Source organism: Crocuta crocuta, unplaced genomic scaffold (genome assembly GCF_008692635.1).
Source record: "Crocuta crocuta isolate KB4526 unplaced genomic scaffold, BGI_CrCroc_1.0 scaffold27, whole genome shotgun sequence".
NCBI lineage: Eukaryota > Metazoa > Chordata > Mammalia > Carnivora > Hyaenidae > Crocuta > Crocuta crocuta.
In genome coordinates, this window is record NW_027532250.1 from 298,882 (window position 1) to 321,389 (window position 22,508).

Sequence of the window (22,508 nt, forward strand, 5' to 3'; positions counted from 1 at the left end):
CGGAGCAGCAACCGCCATGAAGGGCAACGGGGCCCGAGCGCGGCCGCCTGAGCCCTCCAGGTGCCTCTCACGGGCCGCCGACACGCCACGGCTGTGCCCCCCTGCGAGGGCCCCCCGGCGGGCACCCTGCAGCTGGGGCCTGCCCCCTCGCGTCCTCACGAGCTCAGCTACCAAGCCAGCACAGGGCCCGGCTCCTTCCGGCACGTCCCGCTCAGGCCTCCGGCCTGGCTATTGCTCACAGAAGACCGGCGGGCGCCAGCGCGGGGCAGACGCGGGAGCCGGCCTGGCTGGTGGCTGTGCCAGCCCCCTCCGCCCTGTTAGAAGCCCCCAGGCAGAGTCGGGCACCCTCCCTCACGCCCACCCACAGACAGGGCCTTCCTTCCTCCTGGGACGTCTATTGTCTCGGGCAACAGGCTGGACCCCTGACCAGCCGGAGTCAGAAACTATCTGCGTAGACCTTGCTTTTGTTTTTTGTTTTCACTTGGAGGAGAAAGAAGGTCTGGTATGTGGTGAGGTGAAGGCCGGGCCCCTAGGAAGCAGGAAGGTGTCACGCCGTGTGGCTCATGCCATGTGGCTTCTTCACTGAACACAAACTCACTGGGGGCCTGACAGAAGCCACACCCCGAGTGGTGGGGGGATGGACACGCTCAGGAAAAGGCAATGTATCCGGGCAGACGTGCCCCTGTCAGAGGTGAGACTCTATGAAGAGGTGACGCTCAGGACAGGTGACGCTCAGAGGGGCCCCAGCGCAGGCAGGAAGCCCTGGAAGTCCACGCAGAGCAGGGAGAGAGGTGCTGAGCTGGGGGGGCGCAGGGGCGTGGGGGTGGGGGAGGAAAGAGAGCCCACACCCAGGGAGCCCCCCTCCCAGAGGGCTACAGATGGGGGGCCACACTCACCTGCTTGATGGCAGCTCTGAAGGCCCCCAGCACGGCCGCGGCGCCCCCGCAGTCCCTCTTCATCCCCGGCATGGTGGTCTGGAGGGGCACAGAAGGGCGGGGGTGGCAGTGAGCAGGCGTGGTCGCAGGGCCTGCATTCAGCAGGGCCCCGCCCCTGCCTGGCACACCAGGGCCCCAGAGCAGCCCAGAAACGCCCAGGGGTCACGCGACCGTTCCCCACAAGCAATGGGACATAATGGCCGAAGGTGACGGGATCCTTTTGCCGGAGCAGAGCTTTGGGGGTTACCTGATGAACCAGAGGCGGGAGGGCGGGGAGCTGGGGAGCTGCCCCAGACTGGCTCCTCCGACCCGGGCTCCCAACCCCAGGCTGCCGAGTTCCCCTGGGGTCTGCCTGCAACAGCTCTCTCTGCCCACGTCTCTGCCCAAGTTTTGAGGAGGAAACTGAGGTCTGGGGCGTCTGAATCTTGAGGTGTCCGGGCAGGGCTGCCGGGCTCTGGCACAGGCTTCCCCGAAGCTCTCCCTGCTCCTCGACATCAACGTCTCAAACAATCCGCTCAGGTTAATGCGAACTCTTCCCCAAGGTCACTGTCACCAGTCCCCAACCCCACCGCCCGCTCCGTCCGTGTCTAACAGGGGCCGGGCCGGGCGCGGGCCCCTCATGCTGCCGAAGTGACTGTGAGTAACTGTGCTTTTCCTACAAACCGGGCGAGAATGGTTACACATTTTTACATTCGAGAGACTCCCAGCTCTAATTGACAAGTTCATACTTTAAATTAACAACAGGGCATCAGATGTAGGATTTGGGTCTGAAATGCACAGAGTGATTTTTCTGAACCCTTATCGGATTACACAAGCCTCGGGTTTTAATGGAAAGTATTTTTAGACATAAACTGAGCTGCTTTTACAATTAAGCTGAGTGACGACGACCGGGCGAGCACTATCGACAATAAGGTGTCTCTTTGACCTGATCAGCAAGAAAGCACAGGATTGTTTAAATGGAAAAACAGGGGCCTCAGATCTGAAATCGAACCACTTGCAAAACGGCCGGCACAGAATAGCTGGAGATGGTCGCTGAAATTGCGTCTCCCCGTCACCGGGGCGGCCTCCCGATCACAGACAAGGAGCACCACACGGCAAATGTAACTCAACTGACTACGTGAGCTTTGCAGACGGCCCCCCACGATGCTGTTCCTAGTTTAACAAAAGAGACGCTTTCCAGAGTAGCAGGAAGATGTCACCACCTGGGACATTCACGGGGCTGTCACGTCCGCCCTCCACGGAGTCGGAGTCATAGTGGGGCCACTCCCTTGACTCCTTGCTGACGCAGATACGTGACTAATGTTTCAAAGTCTCTGCCGCCGCCGAGTACAACTGTTTTCGATGTTCTGCGTGATGGAACGGAAGGTGTGTGCGGAGCCGTTCTGTTCTCACCAGACGGTCAGGGCGGTCAGGGCGGCGGCCGGGGGCCCAGTTCTCTGCTCAGCTAGAGAACTCTGCTCCTGAACAGCGTTCTTACCTCAAGGAACAGCTGACTCCTGCGGGTTATTCGGACTTAGGTGTTTGGCATATGTTTCCTTAAAAAAGAACAAAGTGGAACTCTCACTTCCGGGAGACGAACCGACAGCAATGGGCGCCGGGGTAAAACCTGAGCTTTCAAGCAAAAATCATGATTTTGAAAAACTTGTATCTGCCTCTGCGGCAGCTTCCTCGTGGAGATTTTAAGGTGCGCCTGGGTGGCTCAGGAGGTTAAGCATCCGACTTCGGCTCAGGTCATGATCTCACGGTTCGTGGGTTCGAGCCCCGCATCAGGCTCTCTGCTGACAGCTAGCTCAGAGTCTGGAGCCTGCTTCGGATTCTGTGTCTCCCTCTCTCTCTGACCCTCCCCTGCTCACACTGTCTCTCTCTCTCTCTCTCTCAGAAATAAATAAAACATTAAAAAATTTAAAAATGAGATGGATGGTGGGACGGAGCATGACTTTTAAAAATGTTATAAGCTGGGGCACCTGGGTGGTTCAGTTGAATGTGTGACTCTTGGTTTTGGCTCAGGTCACAGTCTCATAGTTTGTGGGTTCGAGCCCCATGCTGGTTCTGTGCTGACAGTGTGGAGCCTGCTTGGGATTCTCTCGCTCCATCTCTCTGTACCCCTCCCCTGCTCACTCTCTATCTCAAAATAAATAAACATTTTGTTAAAATTTTTTAGAAATACAATGACACAGATGGTGGGACCAAGTGTGACTTTAAAAATATTATGTGTTGTGGGGCACCTGGGTGGCTCAGTCGGTTAAGTGTCTGACTTCGGCTCAGGTCGTGATCTCACAGTTCATGGGTTCGAGCCCCGCGTCAGGCTCTGTGCTAACAGCTAGCTCAGAGCCTGGAGCCTGTTTCAGATTCTGTGTCTACCTTTCTCTCTGACCCTTCCCTGTTCATGCTTTCAATCTCTCTCTCTCAGAAAAAAAAAAATATGTTTTGTGTCGAAATTTGGAGGTTCTGCATAACTCCGCGGGCAGTGTCTTCTGAGTGGCCCATGCATGACACCACAAGATCATGCCGAGTCCATGACAGACCGTAGATGTTAACGTAACGGAGTGCAAAGAGCCACTGCTGTGGTTTCTGATCCCGCACGACCACTACGCTTGCAGACACTCCCACTTGACGAGTTTTGGTGTAATAATAGCAAAGACGAATGATCTTGGTTGTTTGTAAAGGGCACTAAAATATTTCTCCCTTTTCCAACTACAAAATGAGCGAGTCCAGATTTTCTTTTTCTTTTTCTATTTCAACTAAAGCGACAGATCACAACAGACTAAATGCAGAGACAGCAACGAGATCCTGGCTGTCTTCTATTAAGGAAGACACGAACGAGGCTGGCAAAACGTAAAACAATGCCACTCTTCTCAATGATTTCTCTTTGCGTCCCGGGAAATAGTTATTTTCATAAAATATTTACATTTACACGTGATGGATTTATACTGTTATTTTAGAATAAATTATTATCTTTCCCCAGTTTGAATTTCCACTAGGGTAAATATCAACAGACATCAGTCTTATAAAAAAAGAATCTTCTTGGGATTGACCCTTTTTGAGAGAGGGAGGGGTTCTGAGACTCACACATTTGAGACCTAAATTCACACTGATCCTGATTTACCTTTGAAGTCTTTGGAGACAGAGGGCTGGCCCGTCCCGCAGGACTGGACCGGGGCCGCCAGCAATATGCCTCATCCTCCAGCAGCCCCTGCTTCTCACTTGCCCTCCAACAAACCGGCATCCCGAATAAGCATCTGATCCCAGGAGAAACGAGCTTGCAATTCCCCCTGCTGGCAGTCAGCTGCCTCCAGGGCCAGAGCCAGTGTCACGGGGGAGAGACGGTGGTGGCCAGCACCAGGTGCGGCCCAGGGCTCCACTGTCTTTGGAGCCTGAAAATAACAATTAACAGGCTAAAAGTTGGTTTGCCTGCCGCCATCAGTGGTAAAATATTTCTCCTGAAAAATCCGTGGCTTGAAGTGAGTTCTAATCATATAAATAAAAGGTTTCAACCCACCCACTGTAATTACGTATCCTTTTAGAAACCTCATTCTACATGGACGCTGTTAACTGCCAGGTGCATGGCTGGCTGGGCCAGCACCGGCTCCACGCCGTGCCTTCCGTCAGAAATGGGGGCACCCACAGCGCCTCCAACCACGGGCTCCGAGCAAACCCCAGGGCGCGGGGAGCCTGGGGCTCTCGGCTTCTCTCCGTCTAAGGGAACTGTTGGACTTGCTTAAGACGCTTTTTCTCCCCAGATCTTTGAAGGCCCCTAAAATTAACCTCGAAGGACTGAAGACACAGACAGTATCACAATTTCTGGAGTTTCTTGGAAAACAAGATTCTCTGCCAAGTCTCTGCCAAGTGACGCTTACATGAAAGACTTTTCCTGGGTATCTGTGTATTGGCCGCTTCATGCAATAGAAACTCTTCACGATTAAAATTGTGTTTCTGGACCAGTTTGGACCGACCCCGAGTGAAGACGGACTCACAAACCTGGCACCTCTGTCCATGCAGTGGACGTAAAGATGTGGAAAAGATCAATTTGGGTAAAATCATGGACAAATGTGCAGAAGCAAAGGCCTGAAAACAGACACCGTAATGCTAACATCTGCTACCACGATAGGCCGCAAAGGAGGCATACTTGTTTCCTATCCAAAACGTCCCATTAATGTTATTTAAAAGTGTTGATACATTACTATCTTTTCTATGCATACTATAATATTCATCAATTTATTTATTTTAAAGGTTTATTTTTAAGTAATCTCCACACCCTACGTGGGGCTCAAACTCACAACTCCGAGATCAAGAGCCACACACCCCACCCACTGAGCCAGCCAGGAACCCCTGTAACATTTACTTCAATTTTTCACTGGCATGATAATACGAATGGAAGGTGTTTGCTTTTTTAAACCTTTATTATTGGATCATTTCCCAATTAGTCCTGAAAATAATGTTGTTTACAGGAGGAAGGATGCTACAAAAGAACAAACAAGAAAACACAGGGGCGCCCGGCTGGCTCGGCCGGTTAGGGATCTGACTTCGGCTCAGGTCATGATCTCACGGCTTGTGAGTTCGAGCCCCGAGTCGGGCAGAGCCTGGAGCCTGCTTCAGATTCTGTGTTTCCCTCTCTTTCTCTCTCTGTCCCTCTTCTGCTCACGCTGTTTCCCTCTGTCTCTCAAAAATAAATGTTAAAAAAGAAAAAAAAAAAAAGGCCATGCACTCTGGCTACCAAATGCACTAGACAGACTAGCAGTCAGTGCAAAAGGCAGCACAGCCTCTACCCCAAATAGCGACCAGCACTGGGGTTCGGGTCGGGCAGCGCCGGAGCTGCGGCCCGCGCTGCCAGGGGGACAGGGCCCGTGCCGCCAGTCCGCCGAGTTTACCGAGGGTCAGCCAGCCAGCCTTCTGTGAGAACCTGCCTGTTTTGTAAATGCCGGGAACTCACTCAGATTACAGAGCGACGCCGGGCCAACAGCACACATCTGCGAGCCCCACTGGCCGCCAGCTCTCCGCGTCTGCTCTGCGTGAGCTGGGCCCGTCCTGTCTCTTCTACGGCCCCGTCTCTGGCAAGGCTGGCTCTCCTTTCCCAGGTCTCCGGAGGCACCGATTTCACATGCCTGCTCCTTCCCAGGCCTTCTGGGTCTTGGCGCCGGAGAGCCCGGCGCAGGCCGGGTGCCCAGTAGTTGCTCAGTGCGAGTGTGTGACGTGAGCAGATGAAGACGTGGCCCTCCTCCTCCTCCTGGTGCCACCTCAGCTCTCGGGGCACGGCAGGCCCGGGCGCGCTGGGTGTGGAGGGGGGAGACGCAGCCCCCGGACACGGCCCCTCCTGAAGGCCGCTCGCAGGCCAGACTTGCGAGACCCGGCCTCGCCGGGACACCTGCCGGCTGCCTGCCTGTGGCTCCGATCCCCTCCGGCCTTCTCCGGGGGCCTGTTCCCCGCGCGGGCTCGTGCGGACCCCCACGAGGTTCTGTCTGTGGAAACCCTGGATGGTCACGGGGACGGTGGGCGCCATTCCACACCCTTCTCTTCAGACGCACCGAGTCCGTAAACATGGCCTCCTCGGGTTAGTTTTCCAGCCTTTTGATCGTTTCTGTGGCTCCTTCTGGATCCCAGTTTTGTTTGCAGTGTGGACACGAAACCGTCTCCCCCTCAGGAGAGGAATCAGCCCCACTGATTCGGCCCGAGCCCGGCTCCCCGGAGGCACGCCCCAATGCCAAGGTCCCCGAAACCTCTCAGCGCTGAGGAGCCCGCCTCCAACCTCACCCCGGGGGCCCTGCCCGAGCGCCGCCCCCAGCACCTCACCTTCCCTTTGATGCTGAGGCCCCCGGTGTCATAGACGATCCCTTTGCCCACCCACGCGATGGTCTGGGTGGCTCCTTCTGGGGTGTGGCTGAGGACGGCCAGCGCGGGGGGGTGCAGGGCGGCTTTGCCAACACCATAGATTCCTACAGAAAGCACGGGGTGGGGGTCAGTTGGGCTCAGGCTGGACCGAGCAGAGACCTCCCAGCAGCCCCCCAGTAACACCAGCTCTCCCCGCCCCCCACCCCCGGAAATATCCACGGGCGTGTGGGTGTTTCTCCTGGAGCGTGTGCTGTCCTCGAGGGAGGAACCTGCCCCCTCTCCTGCCCCTGGCCAGCGTGGCAGCGGGCAATGCAAATTAGTTCCAAAGCGCTGGGGCTGCGAATGAATTCTATGTGAAGTATCGTTAAGAAAAAAAATCCACTGAGGAGAAAAAGAAAAACAAAACAAAAACCTGTATCATTCCCAGAAAGAAATGAACACCACTGCAGAATGAAATGATTTTTGGATACTGCTTCAAGGCCACTCCGGCCCACGCTCATTCCCCCACCCCGAAGCTTCCACCCTTTCCAAGCTCGCTCCCACTGCTGCCTCACTGCTGCCGTGCCGTTTCCCTTCTTCTCAAGAAAGCCTGTTGTGGGCAGAAGCTATGCCCGAAAGTCCCCCAGTAACCGGACCGAACAATCGTAAAGATCAGGACGAGCACTGATAATGGCGGTCTGACAAACTCCTACACATCCTGCATGGCCCACTGCAGATGTCCTCTCCTCTGTGAAGAGTTCTCTGACAGGAGCAGCCCCTCCCTCCACTTGTGGATGGGTTTACGTGTCCTGAGGTAGGCACTCCTGTGACCCCCGCCTCCGGGCATTCTTGAGCACGTGGAGCCCCTCTCCCTATATGTGGATGGAACCTCAGGCCACCCTGCTTCTGGCTACAGCAGCAGTGATGAGATCCCACTTCCAAGATTGGGTTACGAAAAAAGACCTTGGCTCTCCCTCGCCCGCTCACTCTTCCTCGCCCAGAAATCACACTTTGAGGGAAGCAGCTGCTGCCTGTGAGTTCTGCTCAAGGAAAGGCCCTCGTGACAAGGGACAGCCAAGGCCGGGTGACAGAGAGCACATCACCGGCCCCGGTTGAGCCTTCAGATGACGGCCGACCCAGTCAACATGCTGGGTCTCCATGCGGGACAGACCCTGAGCCCAGCACCCAGCTAAGCCATGCCCAATCCCCACCCATAGGAGCGTGTGGCACTTCCTTCTGGAATCATTTGTTTGGCAGCCACAGGTCAAGAGTACAGTGCCCCTCCCCCAGCCAGACCAAGAGCACCTTGTCCTAGTGCATGGGGGGCGGGAGGATGTGCCCGGCCACCAGGAAAGGCCCTCTGAGAAGGCAACTTCCGCGCAAGACGTGCAGGGTGTGGTGGCCCTGCTGTGCCAGTGTCTCGGGGAAGTACTCCAGAGAAAGCGGGCTGGCCGTGAAGACGAGGCCCTGACGCAGACGTGGGCTTGTGCCCTCGAGGAGCCGAAAGGCCCTGCTGAGCTGGCCCAGGGAGCCAGGACGGTAGCCCTCGTGGACGGGAGAGCGGGCCGTGGAAGGACCTGGACACCGTGGCTTCCAGAATCCAGACCAGAACCTCAATCAGTGCCTCATTCTTCCCCCACAGACGGTCTACTTCCCAGGGTCCAGCCTGGGTGTTGGATGCAGGCTGGCCTCCTTCGGGGGAAGCTCAAGGCAACGCAGCGTGTGACCCACCTCCACCCTCGCACCCCAGCACCCAGGACCGGCCTGAGGCCGCGGCCGGCGAGGCCCCGCCCCACCCACCTCCAAATCCTCTTGTCTTCAGCTCCTCGTCCCGGATGATGGTCGGGGTGATCCCCAGCTCTTTTCCAACCTTCTTAATCTCCTGGACACGGTCATGGAAAAGCGACACAAAGACACGTGAAGGTGGCCTCCATCAAGGCGAGGCCGCGGCTCTGGGCCAGGGATGAGCAGACGCCCGCGCGACGGAGGGGGGCCAGGGCCCCAGCTCTCTCCGCTCTGGGCGCGATTAAACCCAGGACAGAAGGCTCGCCCTCCAAACTGCAATTTCCTGCAGTTCATGGCTGCAGGCCTGCAGAGAGGCCTTGGGGAGGAGGCTCTGTCCGCCCTCCGCCCTCAGCCGAGGCCTGGTGGCCCCTCGCAGCTGGGGGGACAGCAGGACCCCGTCCACGGCAGCCCCCCACTTCCCCGGGCAAGGCGCACAGACTGTGGACACTGCCCCCTCCGGCCCCGGGTCTCCTCCGGCCTCCTCGGGGCCTGCTAACGCCTCTCCCGCCCTGGTCCCAGCCCGGCGCCACGGACTCCCCGGGGCCACGAACCTCGAGGAACGTGTCTGTGTTCATCTCGTTGCACGGAGTGTCCACAATACGAGCAGCCAGCCGCACGCCTTCCGTGGCGCTTGTCAAGCACTGGGCAAGAAAACCAGAGGCCCTCACTGGGGACCCGGGACCAGGCCGGAAGGGCTGTCCCGCCCTCTCTGTTCCCGTAGGGACCACAGGCACCCCGGCAGCCCCTAGGGGAGGTTTCGGGGCGGCTGACGTCATCGAGGGGTGGGGCGGGGAGGAAAGGGTCACGCTGCCTGCGCTTGCTCCCCAGTGCCTGTGACCGCCAGGCGCCCTGCACAAAGTTCAGCGCAGCCCTGACCTCGTCTGCAACCCGGATCGTCCAGTAATCCCTCAGCCTTTGCTTCAAGCCTTTGCTTCTGACTGAACGTCTGCGTCGCCCCCAAACTTGTATTATGAAGCCCTAACCCCCCAGTGTGATGGAATGAGGAGGCCTGTGAGAGGGCATCAGGTTTATACGAGGTCAGGAGAGTGGGGCCCATGCCAGACCCCGCTTTGACCTCGGACATCAGGCCCCCACAACTGTGAGAAATACACGCCTGTGAAGACCCCGTCTGTGGTCTTCTGCTGTGGCCTGAGCTGACCAATACACCCTCCCTTCTCCTCTGGTCAAGACCCTAGCCATCCTCTGGGTGCTTTTTAAAGGCCGTATCCTCCAGAAGCTTCTCTGGACCCTCCCAGCAGAGTAAAAGTACTCTCTGTCCTGCACCCCCAAACCCGCTGGCCTTCCTCGTGGCCCTCCGGCCATCAGGAGGGCATTTTTCTCACCTGAGCCCCATGTGGGTGTGTAAAGACTCCCTGCCCCCGTCTTCCCAGCCATTCAACGCCCGTGCTCTGGGCACGGAGTGCCCACCCTGCCTCGGACAGCTCACACGCTGGCCCAGAGCCCAGAAGGCAGCAGGGACCCGCCCCCGCCCGNACCGCGCGCGCGCGCACACACACACACACACACTCACACACACACACACACCCACACACCGGCCGGCCGCCCCACTAAGCCCTACTGCTACTGCTGCCAAGAACGCCTGCCCTGCTTTTGCTTCAACACCGATCCTGGAAGCTCTTTGCCTTCTCATTCGTCTCCACCTGCCCCACCCCGATGCCCACCCCCACGCCTCAGACACTAGGCTGGCCGGCCGCCTCCCCTGGCGCGCAGGGAGGAGGCGATGTGGGAAGAGCAGAGCGGCACAGGTGCATGGGCGTGCAGACAGCTGGAGTGGATCACCGCCCTTCCCGGCCCCACGGCGTCGGGGCGGGCAGGTTCGGGGCTGACCCCAGCCCAGCCTCCCCCTAGACCCCGCTGAACCGCTCAGAGGGCCTCTGCCATTCCCAGGTAATTAAACCCCAAAGCCTCAAAGGCAGAGACGCAGGGCTTGACAGCTCAGATATGAGCTGTGCTCGTGTGGTCCCCGCCGCCTGACAGCGAGCTCCCCTCTGGGAGGCCGAGGGTCCCCGTCCGCGGGCGTTGCAGAGACCTTTGCTCACTGCTGACGCAGCCCACAGCCGCTGTCTGGGAGGTGCGTCAGTGCCCTGAGACTCGTCGCTAAGGAGGCCACGCGCTCGGCCAGCCGACCTCCGTGAGCTCAGAGCTCCTGGTGCGGCGCGGCTGGGGCAGCGGGCAGGCGGCACCTGCGGGGGGGGCTCCCGGAGCCCCTCCAGCACTCGGAGCCTCATGAAGAGCTTGTGCCTCCTCGTGCCTCAGCCTCCCCATCACAGAAGCAGGATCAAGCATTTGTTCACTCGTTCATTCGTTTCATTCCACCCACGTTTCGGGGGGCTCCTCCTGTGTGCAGGCTCCACACCAGGCCCTGGGAACCTGACCATGTCCCTCCCCGGCTACACGCTATAGGGGAGGGGGGAGGAGAGGCCACAGGAGCCCAGACGCTAAGAGGACCTGGAGGGTGGCTGAGGGGGGCCCCAAAGTATGGAAAAGGCCACATGGGGCGTCGAGCGCTCCTGCGCTCATGACCCAGGACAGATGGGACAGAGGACTGACAGACGGTGGCCGCGGTTAAGACCTGGCTCTGCCCCTTGCTGGCGGGGCCCCCATAAGTCATCTAAAGTTACAAAGACTCAGTCTACCCAGCTCTACAATGGGAATAAGGACAGGCTTCAAGGCCTAGAGCTGTTGAGAGGATTAAGCACGGCGGCGTGCGCGCTCGCTAAGAGCACTTCCTGCTACCTGACAAGCACTGGAAGACACTGAGCTCACGTGGCCAGAGGAAGGGGGAGTGGAGGGAGGGAGGGAGGGAGTCTGGAGGCAGCAAGGCCAGCCCGGAGGCTGCTGCAATGGTCCAGGAGAGCAGTGGGGTGCGGGGGGGAGCTTCCCATGGCAGTGGGCAGAGCAGGATGCCCCGGATGGGGGTCAAGGAGACCCACCAGCCCAGCGGCCCTGGTCACAGGTTGGGCCGTGCTGGGGCTACAGACCAGGTCCCTGCCCTCTGGAAGCTTCCATCCCAGCCTGGGGCACAGAGGCTGAGCAAAGACGTATCCCATCAGGTGGGATGGGGCTCGCGCTCAGCGGGCAGAGGGCCCGACTGTGAGGGAGGCCATCTCAGCCGGATGGCCAGGTGCCCCAGGGGAAAGGGATGTGGGCGGAAGCCCGACTGAGAGCAGGCGGGGCCCGAGCAGGAAGGACCTGGTCGGGGAGGCTGAGGAGGTGGGAGGCTGGCGGGGTCCAGGCCCAGCAGGAAGTCAGCCCACCCCTGGCCCAGGAGGGAGGGAGGNGGGGCCCGGGGTGCTGCTCAGGCTCCAGCCCCGGGCTCTGGCGCGGAGAGGCCTGAACTCAGAAGGAGCCCCTGCAGCGACAGGGGCAGTGCTCATCCGTGCCCGGCGGAGGGACGACCCCGCAGGCCTGCCAGGACCCAGAGACGGGAAAGCCAGGAGGTCGGGAAAGAGATAAGGAGGTCATAGGCCACAGGGGACGTGGGAAGGAGGCACGACTCTGGGTGGGGCAGACCCTTCCAGGAGGGATGACAAACGTCCCAGGCTGGCAGACAGGGCTCTTAAAAAAAAAAACAATGTCAGGAAGTGGGGTGGAACCTCCACTTTGTGGGTTGAGGTGGGGGAAGGGAGTTCCGAACGGCAAAGCAATTAGCCTGTGTGCTTTCCACGTCTGGGGAGGAATGGAAGGAAAGGAAGGCAGCTGTTACGAGACGTGGGGACGGAAGCACGGCCTCTCCTCCTCGAGGTGGAGGCAGGGGTGCGGGGGCTGGGACAGAAGTGAAGGGTGGGGTGGGAAGCACAGCCCAGGGCTGGCCGGGGACGAGGAGGGTGACGTCAGGGGTCAGTCGCCACGGGAGGCGGGGGAGGATGTGTGGTAGGAACGCAACCCCCATACAAGGACTTCTGACCTGGAATCCCTCCACACTGAGCATGGAGCCTGCTTGGGCTTCTCTGTCTCCCTCTCTCTCTGCCTCTCCCCCATCTCAAGAGTAAATAAACGTTATAAAAATAAAAGGATTATTCTGAAGGTCCAATGCAACAACGTGTGTAAAAGTGTACCACGGAAGGTAAGGTGATACACACACAGACAGGATTCTTAGTACGAAATGTGAAAGTGCCTGGCACTGGTTAGGTGCTTGGTAAATACTGGTCAAACAGACTGAATCCTGAAAAGGAAGCCTCCCCTGAGGCAGGGGGCCAGCTGCCTGGCTCTGGAAAGGCCTTGGGGGCCTTCTCAGGAATTGCTGCAGCTCCCCAGTGCCACATTCCACACCCCCCCCGGGAAGACACAGAGAGAGACCCCCCAGCTCCCCTTCCAGCGGCCCCCAGCTCGCGCAGGCCCAGGGGACACAGTCTGAGCTTGCAGACACCCACTTGCAAGGTGGACACCTCCACGGGCCCATTGTCTTGTCCCACCAGGAAAAACTCCACCGTGACCGTCTTCTTCTCCGCGCGTCTCGAAGCCCCCGAGCGGTGGGTGAAGAGGGGGAAAGCCCGGGCCAGGGCGCACGCGGAGGCGAAGGCGTCCGACCGCTCGCACACCATCTGCAGCACAGACAGGCAGAGGCGTGAGGAGGGGCAAACCCACAGGGGTTGAGCTCGGGCAGGGCTGGGGCACAATCTGGACAGAGGGGCCCCCAACCAAGCCACCGTGCAGGGGCCTGCCCGGAGCCACTGCCTCACTGCGTGACAAAGGGACACGGCCACCAGATGTGGACTGCCTCCCAGACAGGAGAGTAGTGGGGCATGGAGGACACGGAGGGGAGTGGGTTCAGGAAATCTGGGTCTGAGTCTCAGATCTGACACCGAAAATGATCCGGGGGTAAATGGCCTAGTCTCTCTGACCTCAGTTGCCCCGTCTGTAAGCAGGGCTTACAGTGCCCTGGGTTGCGGCCGCATGTCCACCCGGGAGGCACCGCAGGCCAGGGCGCTCGGCAGGCATGCCAGACTCCCTGCTGGTAGCAGGCGGGCGGCCTTCGGCACTCACCAGGATGCACCGATGGGTCCCGGGCGGCAGGCAGGTCCGCACAAGTCGGGTGACGAAGTGGGCAGCGGAAGGGCTGTTGTGCCGACTCACCCTGGACGGCAGGGCAGCCACGGTGGCATAGTTCAGGTAGAGGGGACAGCTGTCCGTGGGGTTGGGGTTGAGCGTGCTTAGCGCCGCCTGCCAGAGCTGGATCAGAAGGGGAGAGACAAGAGACAGACACCAGACTTCAAACAGCCCGCTCGCCGGGAGCCGGTCCCTGCACGCGGGCGCCTGTGTCGCTAAAAGGGCACTTTTGCAGCTTCCCCAGGGCACCCACGATCCTGTAATTAAGATGTGTGGCATCTTGCTGGAGCTAAGCGTGCGTGCGTGCGTGTGCGCGTGTGTGTGTCTGCTGGCACGATTCCACCCTTGTGGGATTACACGGTGGGGATTTAAAAGGCCAGCGTGGGGGCCGCCTGGCCTCGAGCTGCGAGCACGGGGTGGGCCCGGCCAGGTGCCGCCGGGAGGGCTTCCGGAAGCGCGCGGCCGGCTCCTCCCCCGCGGGGCCGCGCGCNGTCCCCCCTTCCCCCAGCCTAACAGGCCCCAGGCCGGGACAGGCCGCGAGCCCCATGGCCCCCCACCCCCACAGTGGGTCCTGCCTTCAAAGTGAGGGAAACAGAGCTCTCCGGACAGCCTTTCCAGGAAGAGGCCCTGGCCTCGGGCCCCAGCACACCCTGGTGGCCCTGACCTCTAGCATATGCTGAGCCCACCCAGGCCCAACCTCAAGTCCACCCTGGCAGCTCCCACTGGACCACAGTCTGGATGAGCCCTAGGCCCAGCTGCCGGAGGGGGTCCCGAGCGTCCCTGGGGGGGGGGGCACAGTGCGCCCCTTCCCACAGCCCCCAGCTGCCAGTCAGCTTTGCCTTGGCTGGGCGATGCCTAGACCCGGGCCAGCCCCTGACTTAGACCAGGCCCCAGGCCGCTGCCCTGCATGCGGGGAGGTACCAACAGCTCCGCCCTCCTCGCTTAATGGGTTCCTTGACATTGATCAGGTCCCCACTATTTCCCAGGTGGTGGGTGGCAGAGGGGCCCTGGGGCATATGGGGTGGATGGCGGGTATGCCGTTTGGGGTCATAGCTCCGGATGCTGCTCAGATACAGGTTCAGGGAGGGATGACCGGTTTGAGGAAGCTGTACCAGCGGTCATTTAAAATACAGCTCCTGCCCACATCCTGATTGCTCAATGGCCCCTCTTGCCTCCAGCTAGTTCCATGCGCCACCGCTCTCATTTTGAGTTTCTTTCATTATCAACCTTAAAAAATACCGAAGGCAACCCCCTCGCTCAGCATCCAAGGCTTCCAGCTGCTGCTTTCCTAGCGCGTCTCCCGCACTCCCTGCCTTGCGACCCACCCGCCAGCCACGGCTTCATCTTCCCCGTCCCCTCGTCTGTGTCTCGCCCTCCGTCTGGAGCCACGGTCCCGGCTGCGGGGTCCCTGGCGGCCCCTCCGGACCAGAGCTTCAGCCTTCTGAAGGCAGGGCTTGCATCGCCTCCTTGCTCCAGTGCCCCGCACAGAACAGGTGCAGTTGTTGAATCCGTGAAAGGGATTCCTTCGAAAACCCTCGGCTTTCCCCACATGAAAGTCGACGCTAATTGGATCTTATTTTCCTCAAAAGATTTTACAGCAGCTGAATGTTTTCACACATTGTAAAGGGTACGAGAAGAGCTTGTATGATCTATCACTGTTTTGTTTTGTTTTATTTTTCTCTGTTTGCAAATACGACGCAAAGGCACAGGGCACTCCGCCGGCAGGGGTGAGGCCATGGGGGAGCTTCTCCAAGGGGGAGGGCCGAGAGCTTTGTCCTGGAGGGTGAAATAGGACTTGCCCACACAAGCAGGGCAGGGGAAAGCATTCAGGGAGGAGAAACTAGGAGGAGAGCCCAGACCCAGAGGGTCCACGTGTCCACGGGGCTCTGAACCCCAGGGAGACGATCAGAGGGTCTCAGAGGGTCCCAGACAACAGGGAAGGAGAGGGCTGTGGTTTAAGCCAGGGATTCACTCCAGAGACTTCTGCCTGCGGAAGGATCCAAGCCTCGCTTTTAGCAAGCCGGCTCTGGCAGGTTTGAGTGCAGGGAGTTGGAGGGGCAGAGAAACTGCTGGTAGAGAGATCATTCTAGAGATTCTTTCCTTTGAGAATTCTTTCATATTTAAAAGGAGAATAATAACCCCAACGGCCCCGAGAAAGGATGAACGAGATTACCCAATCCAACCAGCGTTTGGAGAACACTTAGGATACACAAAGCCAGGGAAATGCTAGATGCTTGTTAGGAGCAGATAGTCCTGATTTTTAGTTCAAAGCATCCCCTCCCCCCACCCCCAGTCGAAGAAATCCAAACTAAACAGACCGCTAAGGAGTTATTTCACTTCAAATGCCTGCCAATTTCCTCAAGATGTAGCTTGTGACAGATACAAATATATTCCAGGAAAGTACTTCCCCTTTGCACTGCAGACTTGACAGACGCCAACATAAATAAGACGGGCAGCACTTTGTTTAGATAAATTTTTATGAAGGTATTAATCCACAGCTTAGTATATATTTCACTGTCAATGAAAAATGCACCTCAACTTCATTTTCTTCAAAAAAATGAAAATTTAAAACAACTTACCGGATCTTTAATGCAACCCAAGAAGTTAACTTATGTTTTTGATGAGGTGCGACTCATCCCGAATTCAACGGGGCGTTCAGGCTTCAGCAGCTGGGGAACAAGACCTAAACCTGGAAGAAATCAGAATAAAATTCCCAGGACTCAGGGGGAAGCTCTTGGTACCGTTCACATTCTAAAACACATTTCTGGGATCGTACGCTGTCAGATGGCTCTTGGCGAATGAGATGTGCATTCATATATTAATTTCACGTCTGTAGAAAACCTCCTCTGATGCCTGCTTACACTGAGTGCCACGAGATTCCCAGATTCCATTATTCTGATCTGAGGAACACGCATTCCCCTGGAGTGCTTGTTGGTTATTTCTAGTACTGTCGCTCATTCCTTTATTCAGTAGATGCTTATTGAGTATCAGTTGCCAAGAAGTCTAAGCCAGGTCAGGCTTTGGGGGTACAATGGCATGTGGGTGTGTAGGGGGGTTGGGGGTGGGCACGATACATGCATGCGTGGGCGCAGAGCTGCAGGAGCAAAGAGAGCAGTAAAACTCAGAAATCCAGTCTCTGGGGCAAGACTGAGCTGGGACGAGACAGCCAAGGACGAGCTGAGGTGTCCCGGGCAGTCTGATCCCCGATAAGTGATTTGTTCATGCGAAGTTCAAGTGCACGCATAAAGTGCACACGAGAAGTACTCTGAGCCACAGAGTTTGAACTTGATCTCGTGGGTCACAGAGCCAGTGCAAGTGCCTCAGTCAAGACTAACATGAAGTCAAGGTGGGGTTCATTCCCGGCGGATAGTGATCTGCTGCTTCACACACCCAGACGGGACGGAGGCACCTGCCCTCGCCACCAGTAAGTGCCTGGGTGTCGGAGAGCGCCTCAGTTACGCGTTGTAAATCCTGCGTCAGGCATGCCACCCAGATTTGTGCCAAATGTTCCCTGAAGGATTGAAAATGAACTAATAGCCATGAAAATCACATTTCTCTAGAAATTTTGAAAAATCCATTTACTTCTGGAAAAGTTGAAAAACAAGTCTAGTGAACACTTGTATACCCTTTACCTGGGTCCATGATGTGTGTGTGTGTCTGTGTGTGTGTGTGTGTGTGGACACAGACTTTTTCCTGTACGATTTGAAGTTGGTTGCAAACACTAAATACACTAAACATGTCAGCATGTATCTCTTAGGAACAAGGTCACAAGCCCACATAATCACGATAATATCCTGATCAGACCCACGGAAAACGAACCCTGAAACAATACCATTATCTATACACAGTCCACATTGAAATGTGTTTAATTGTCCCCAAAATGTCCTTCATTGCCTTTTAAAACTCCAGAACCCAAATAAAGACCAGCCCTTCCGCCTGGTTGTCTGTTCTATTTGGTCTCCTTGATTCCCGAACAATCCTTGCCTTTGTGTTTCCTGACATTGACGTGTCTCGTTGAAGCCCTGTGGTCTGCATTCATGGGAGTGTTTCCTTACGATTAGATTCGGCTTAAACACACTGTGTTTCCCACTGCACGTCATCCAGAGCCACCTAACCCACGTGGCTCCTGCTACGGCCCAGCTGGGCTACTGGGTTTAAGTGGTGTCGACCAGATCTCTTCACGGTAAAGGTCCATTTCCCTCCTCGTCATTAATAGCATTCAGCTCAGTCTCCTCTTCCAAGTGTGTGGACCCTCTGAGATCCGGACCTTTTCTGTTTCCTGAACTCTCCCCCAAAAGCTTTCCCATCCAGTGACATTCTCTGCCTCAATCATGCACTGGTTGCAACATGGTGATTTTCTAGCCGAATTGTCCCTTCCACGTTTTCCACCTGGAAGTCTTTTTTTTTTTTAAGTTTTTTATGTTTTACTTATTTCTGAGAAAGAGAGAGAGACAACATGAGCAGGGGAGGGTCAGAGAGAGAGGGAGACACAGAATCCGAAACAGGCTCCAGGCTCTGAGCTGTCAGCACAGAGCCCAACACGGGGCTCGGACTCACAAGCTGTGAGGTCATGACCTGAGCGGAAGTCAGATGCTTAACCAACTGAGCCCCCCAGGGCCCCTCCCCCGTGTCTTTTCCGCATGTCACCATCCGTCTTTGAGGACTTCTGTCCTCCCTGGAAGGAGAAGATGGTCCCCAGGCTCACTCTGCTCCTTCCCCGCCCCAAACCAAAGAGTCTGCAGGGCCTCACGGGAGCCCCGTCTCCTTGACGTCGGGGGAATGGCCGTTTCGATTTCCATCTGGAAACCCAGTGCTGCGTGGGAAGCGTGCCCGCTCCTCCTCTCCTGTCACTGTTCCTGATTCTTTTGGGAGACAGAAGGAGGATTTGGGTTTTTTTAACATTATGGGTTCACACGGATTCCTCTGATTCGAAGCCCACGTTACTGGGCTTGTCCTTGCGTGCCCACCCTATGTTGGTACTTCCTTCTCCCACAGTGAGGACCCGAGGCCCCACTCACCCTTCGGTGGATACTGGAGTGTTTGTTCGATAGCACTCATGACAACAAACCCAGTACCTCAAGTTGGAAAGTTCTTTTTGTTCTTAGCATCACCCCGCCGGTGTCTTCGACATTTCCTTGGTTTCTGTACGGCGCGTCCATCTCCTTCCTACATTCCTGTGCCTGTTTGTATTGAACTGAACGGCTTGCCGTTTTCATTTTTTAAAGTTTATTTTCTGAAGACGAACAACATTTATGTGGCTCAGGAGTTGCAACTGCATGAAGGAAGGCTCAGAGATGCTCCCTGAACCTTCTACTCCTTTCCCACTCATCCCCCCAGAGGCAACTACTTTTATCAGGTTTTGGTTTATCTTTCCTGTTTCTTTTTGGAAAAACAAAACCAAAAGCACGTTTATACATATTCACATTTCGACACACAAGACCGTATCCTACATGTCATCTCGCGTGCACTTTGCTCAAAAAAGCACATTCTGTGATCTCCCCTAAAGATCTGTGACCAGTGGGATGAGAGATTGTTAATAAAAATGTACCAGAGGATGGGGCGCCTGGGTGGCTCAGTCGGTTGAGCGTCCGACTTTCGCTTAGGTCATGATCTCGCGGTTCGTGGGTTCGAGCCCCGCGTCGGGCTCTGTGCTGACTGCCAGCTCAGAGCCTGGAGCCTGTTTCAGTCTGTGACTCCCTCTCTCTCTGACCCTCCCCTGCTCACGCTGTCTCTCTCTCTCTCTCCTAGAAATAAAACATTAAAAAAAAATCTTTAAAAAAAAAATGTACCGGAGGAACCACTTACTAACAACAAAAAGGGTTCCTTCAAACATCTGTTTTTAGGAATTTTCGATAAAGTGAGGGTCTGGGCCAGCTGCTCTGGGCAGTCCCTGGCGCTCGGGCAGCCTAAATTACCCTCCCAGGGAGGCCGCTGTGTTGGGCTAGTAATAACCGTCCTGTCCCAGGGACCAGATTCTTATTTACTTCTGAACACTGACAGAATTAGTCCTGTCCCCGCGAAAGTTTGCAAGGGCCTATGGAAGACCGGGGACCCGGGGACGGGGAGTGCAGACAGGAACTGAGAAGTAATTACGAGGCCGAGTGTCGTTCCACCTTCCTTGAAGCAACATAGCAGACGGGAAGGAAGGTGTACAGCAAAGCACACTGAGGGGGTGCAAATGTTTATTTTGATCAAGAAAGCTTTTCTTCAGGAAACCCTGCACTTACAGGGTCCTTTTAAGTGACATGTTTCTCTAGCGCATCAGAAATGATTCCATCTTCAAAAACCTGAGCCGCGTTTTTTTCCTCGGGGACACGCCTGTGTGAAGAAACACATCTACAGGCATTGGCTGAACGTGGAGCTTTGAAAAAGTAAGAAAGGATCACAGACTGTGGCTGAGGATTTGGGCAGCTGAGGGGTGTGAGGTGGGGGTGGGGTGGGGGACAGAAAACTTAGCAGGAATTGTTAGTTTTTCTTCAGGGCCCTGAGAGGGAAATTCAATATATATATATTTTTTCCTCACTAAATCTGGAAGGTTCCATCTTTCAGGCTGGTTCATAGTTACGGACGGAAAGTACTGAATTGGCGTGACCTTCCTTACACTACAACGCAGGTTAAAATGCTAGGTTTGAAATAAGATTTGACGCAAGATCAAATATCCCATCTCGGTGCTTTACAAAATGGGAGTGACGTTACAACCCAAACAGGGTAAAAAGCGTGTCAATCGGAGTCCTGGTTCGCCTGACACCTTCATAAGGTCAAGTACTTAAACATCACCTACGAGTACCATCAAGAGACATTTTGAAGTCTTTTCCTTAACACATTGGGAACAAAGAGTCAATACGCACCGCAAAGTACTATTTTTAAAACGTGATTTATTTGTCACGTTAGAAACTCGGCAGCACGTGAAACAGAGTAGTTTCATGGGTACACCAGGGGTACACATGCCAGAAGCCCCCCTTTTTTCTCTTTAAACGAGGTTACCTGCAGTCTCCCAACACCCCTGGGGCCGGAGGGAAGGGGAGACGGGAGGTGAGCGGGCATCAGGGCGTTCCGGGGTGTTCTGTGGGAATGCCAGGGAAGAAGCCACAGGGATGGCAGCCGGGGGCCTGCGGACTGACCCGGTCAGGGTTCATGCTCGGCTGGCATGCAGGCACCGGGGTGGGGCAGGGGAGAGGGGTGACTTCCGCGGAACATTTTTGTGCAATACACAGGATGTCTGCTTCCATGAGGCATGATGGAAAACGCTCGAGTTCTGTGTAAATTTAATTATTAGCATGAACTGAAGGTACTGTCATTGTTTAACTCAGCCGACCTTTTAAATGGATAACCAACCTTGAGGCTTAATTGGATTTAAAAAAAAAATCAATTTCTAGCCATTGCATAGTGCGGAAATGAAGTGTTACATTCTCAGGCAATTGTAAGATCGGTTTTGCTCAAGCCTATTTCTTATCGTTTACAACTTTAAAATAACACGATCCATCTTGGTAAGCATTTTATGTGTACGTGTACCTTTCATAAACACCCCCAAACACACACACACGTATGTATACCATGTCACGTCACAGAAGAATCATTATTTTCTGTTCGGCAGAGGCTTACTCATCAGCGGTAATCTCTTCACACCAATTACATGAAAAACTGAACTAGGGATAATGAGATGCCACTGTTTGCAAATCTCTCTTAGCCTCAGTCTGGTCTAATCTCTGTAATAAGGTAAAAAATCCTTGAGGAAGCCTTTACCACATCACATCTTGACCATTAAGTCTTTCTCGTAGAAGGTCATTTAATTTCATGGAAAGAAATGAACAATTCAAATGGCAGGAGCCGAAATGGTCCTGGTCTGGAGACGGGAACGCTGAAGGTTCTAGCTCCAGCCCTGGCTTGGGCTAGTCATGTGACCTTGGGGAGCCCCTCTTGCGGGGGTCTCAGTTTCCCCATCTGGGAAAGGGGGGCTGGTTGGGAGAGGAGGGGAAGATGGTCTCTGCCCAACTGGCAATGAAAACGGAGGTCCGTCACGGGGTCCTGAGTCAGAATGCCAAGTTAAAAAAACCACGTGATTCCCTCAGCACTTTCTCCACGAGACCACATGACGGAAACCAAGGCCCCTTCTGCCTCTATGACATCTATAAAATGAAACAGTGATTACTAGTGGCGGAATTGGGATGATTAGCTACAAACAACTTTAGGAGACTAGTTGACAAACAGAAAACGCTAAACCCTATGGTCTAATTTCACGAACTCTAATTGACATGTACCTTGTACCGAATGGCGTCTCATTTAAATGGTCTGTCTTAGCCAGAGCACGGAGCTGAAGTGGAGGCCCACACAATTATCCTGAGCATTCAGGACAGTCCAGAGAGCTAATTTGGACAATTGGACAAATGACTATTTTCTTTTGCTTCAACTGACCAGATAATTGTGCACGAGTCTCTGCCATTTGACTCTGTGGAGTGCCCTTTCCTGTTGTAAGAAGGCCGCACCAGAGTCTGCTAGAAGGAAGCTGAGGGTGGCGTGCAGCCGGGCCCAGACACACGCAGTACACAGCCGGTGCCCAGCGATCAATTTGGGGCCCTATGTCTGGATGGTTTTCAGACGAGCTGGAAGTCTCTCGCCAGCCCACCCAGCGTCCACGTTAGTTCGCCTGAACGAATGCCCATCATTTCCCTCAATTCCAAAACAACACTAAACAAAAACATCAGGCAACAAGGTTAGACATGGCAGCTGGGTGGTCAAGGGCACCTAGAGCGAAAGTTCGGGGTTTCTAAGGGCTCACACACACACACACACACACACACAATCTGAAGCCACATTTACACGTACACACACTGCTAGGTTGCGAATGCAGCTGACGGCAAGTGAACCGAGGGCGCCCACCTGAATCTCAGAAGACACGGGAACTCGTGCTAAACT

General features: G+C 55.7%; 1 protein-coding gene across 1 annotated transcript in view; it reads right to left on the reverse strand.

Annotated features, from left to right (window-relative positions):
• NPEPL1 (aminopeptidase like 1) overlaps positions 1–13,912 on the reverse strand; it is a 19,769-nt gene extending 5,857 nt beyond the window's left edge. Inside the window, exons 1-6 of the mRNA XM_077778346.1 lie at positions 13,533–13,912; positions 12,920–13,090; positions 9,077–9,166; positions 8,541–8,622; positions 6,723–6,865; positions 897–974 (exon numbers count right to left, since the gene is read on the reverse strand). Coding sequence (XP_077634472.1) covers positions 897–974; positions 6,723–6,865; positions 8,541–8,622; positions 9,077–9,166; positions 12,920–13,090; positions 13,533–13,874 — 906 coding nt within the window. The 5' untranslated portion in view covers positions 13,875–13,912. The remainder of the gene's footprint in view (positions 1–896; positions 975–6,722; positions 6,866–8,540; positions 8,623–9,076; positions 9,167–12,919; positions 13,091–13,532) is intronic.
• Positions 13,913–22,508: the final 8,596 nt, after the last annotated feature.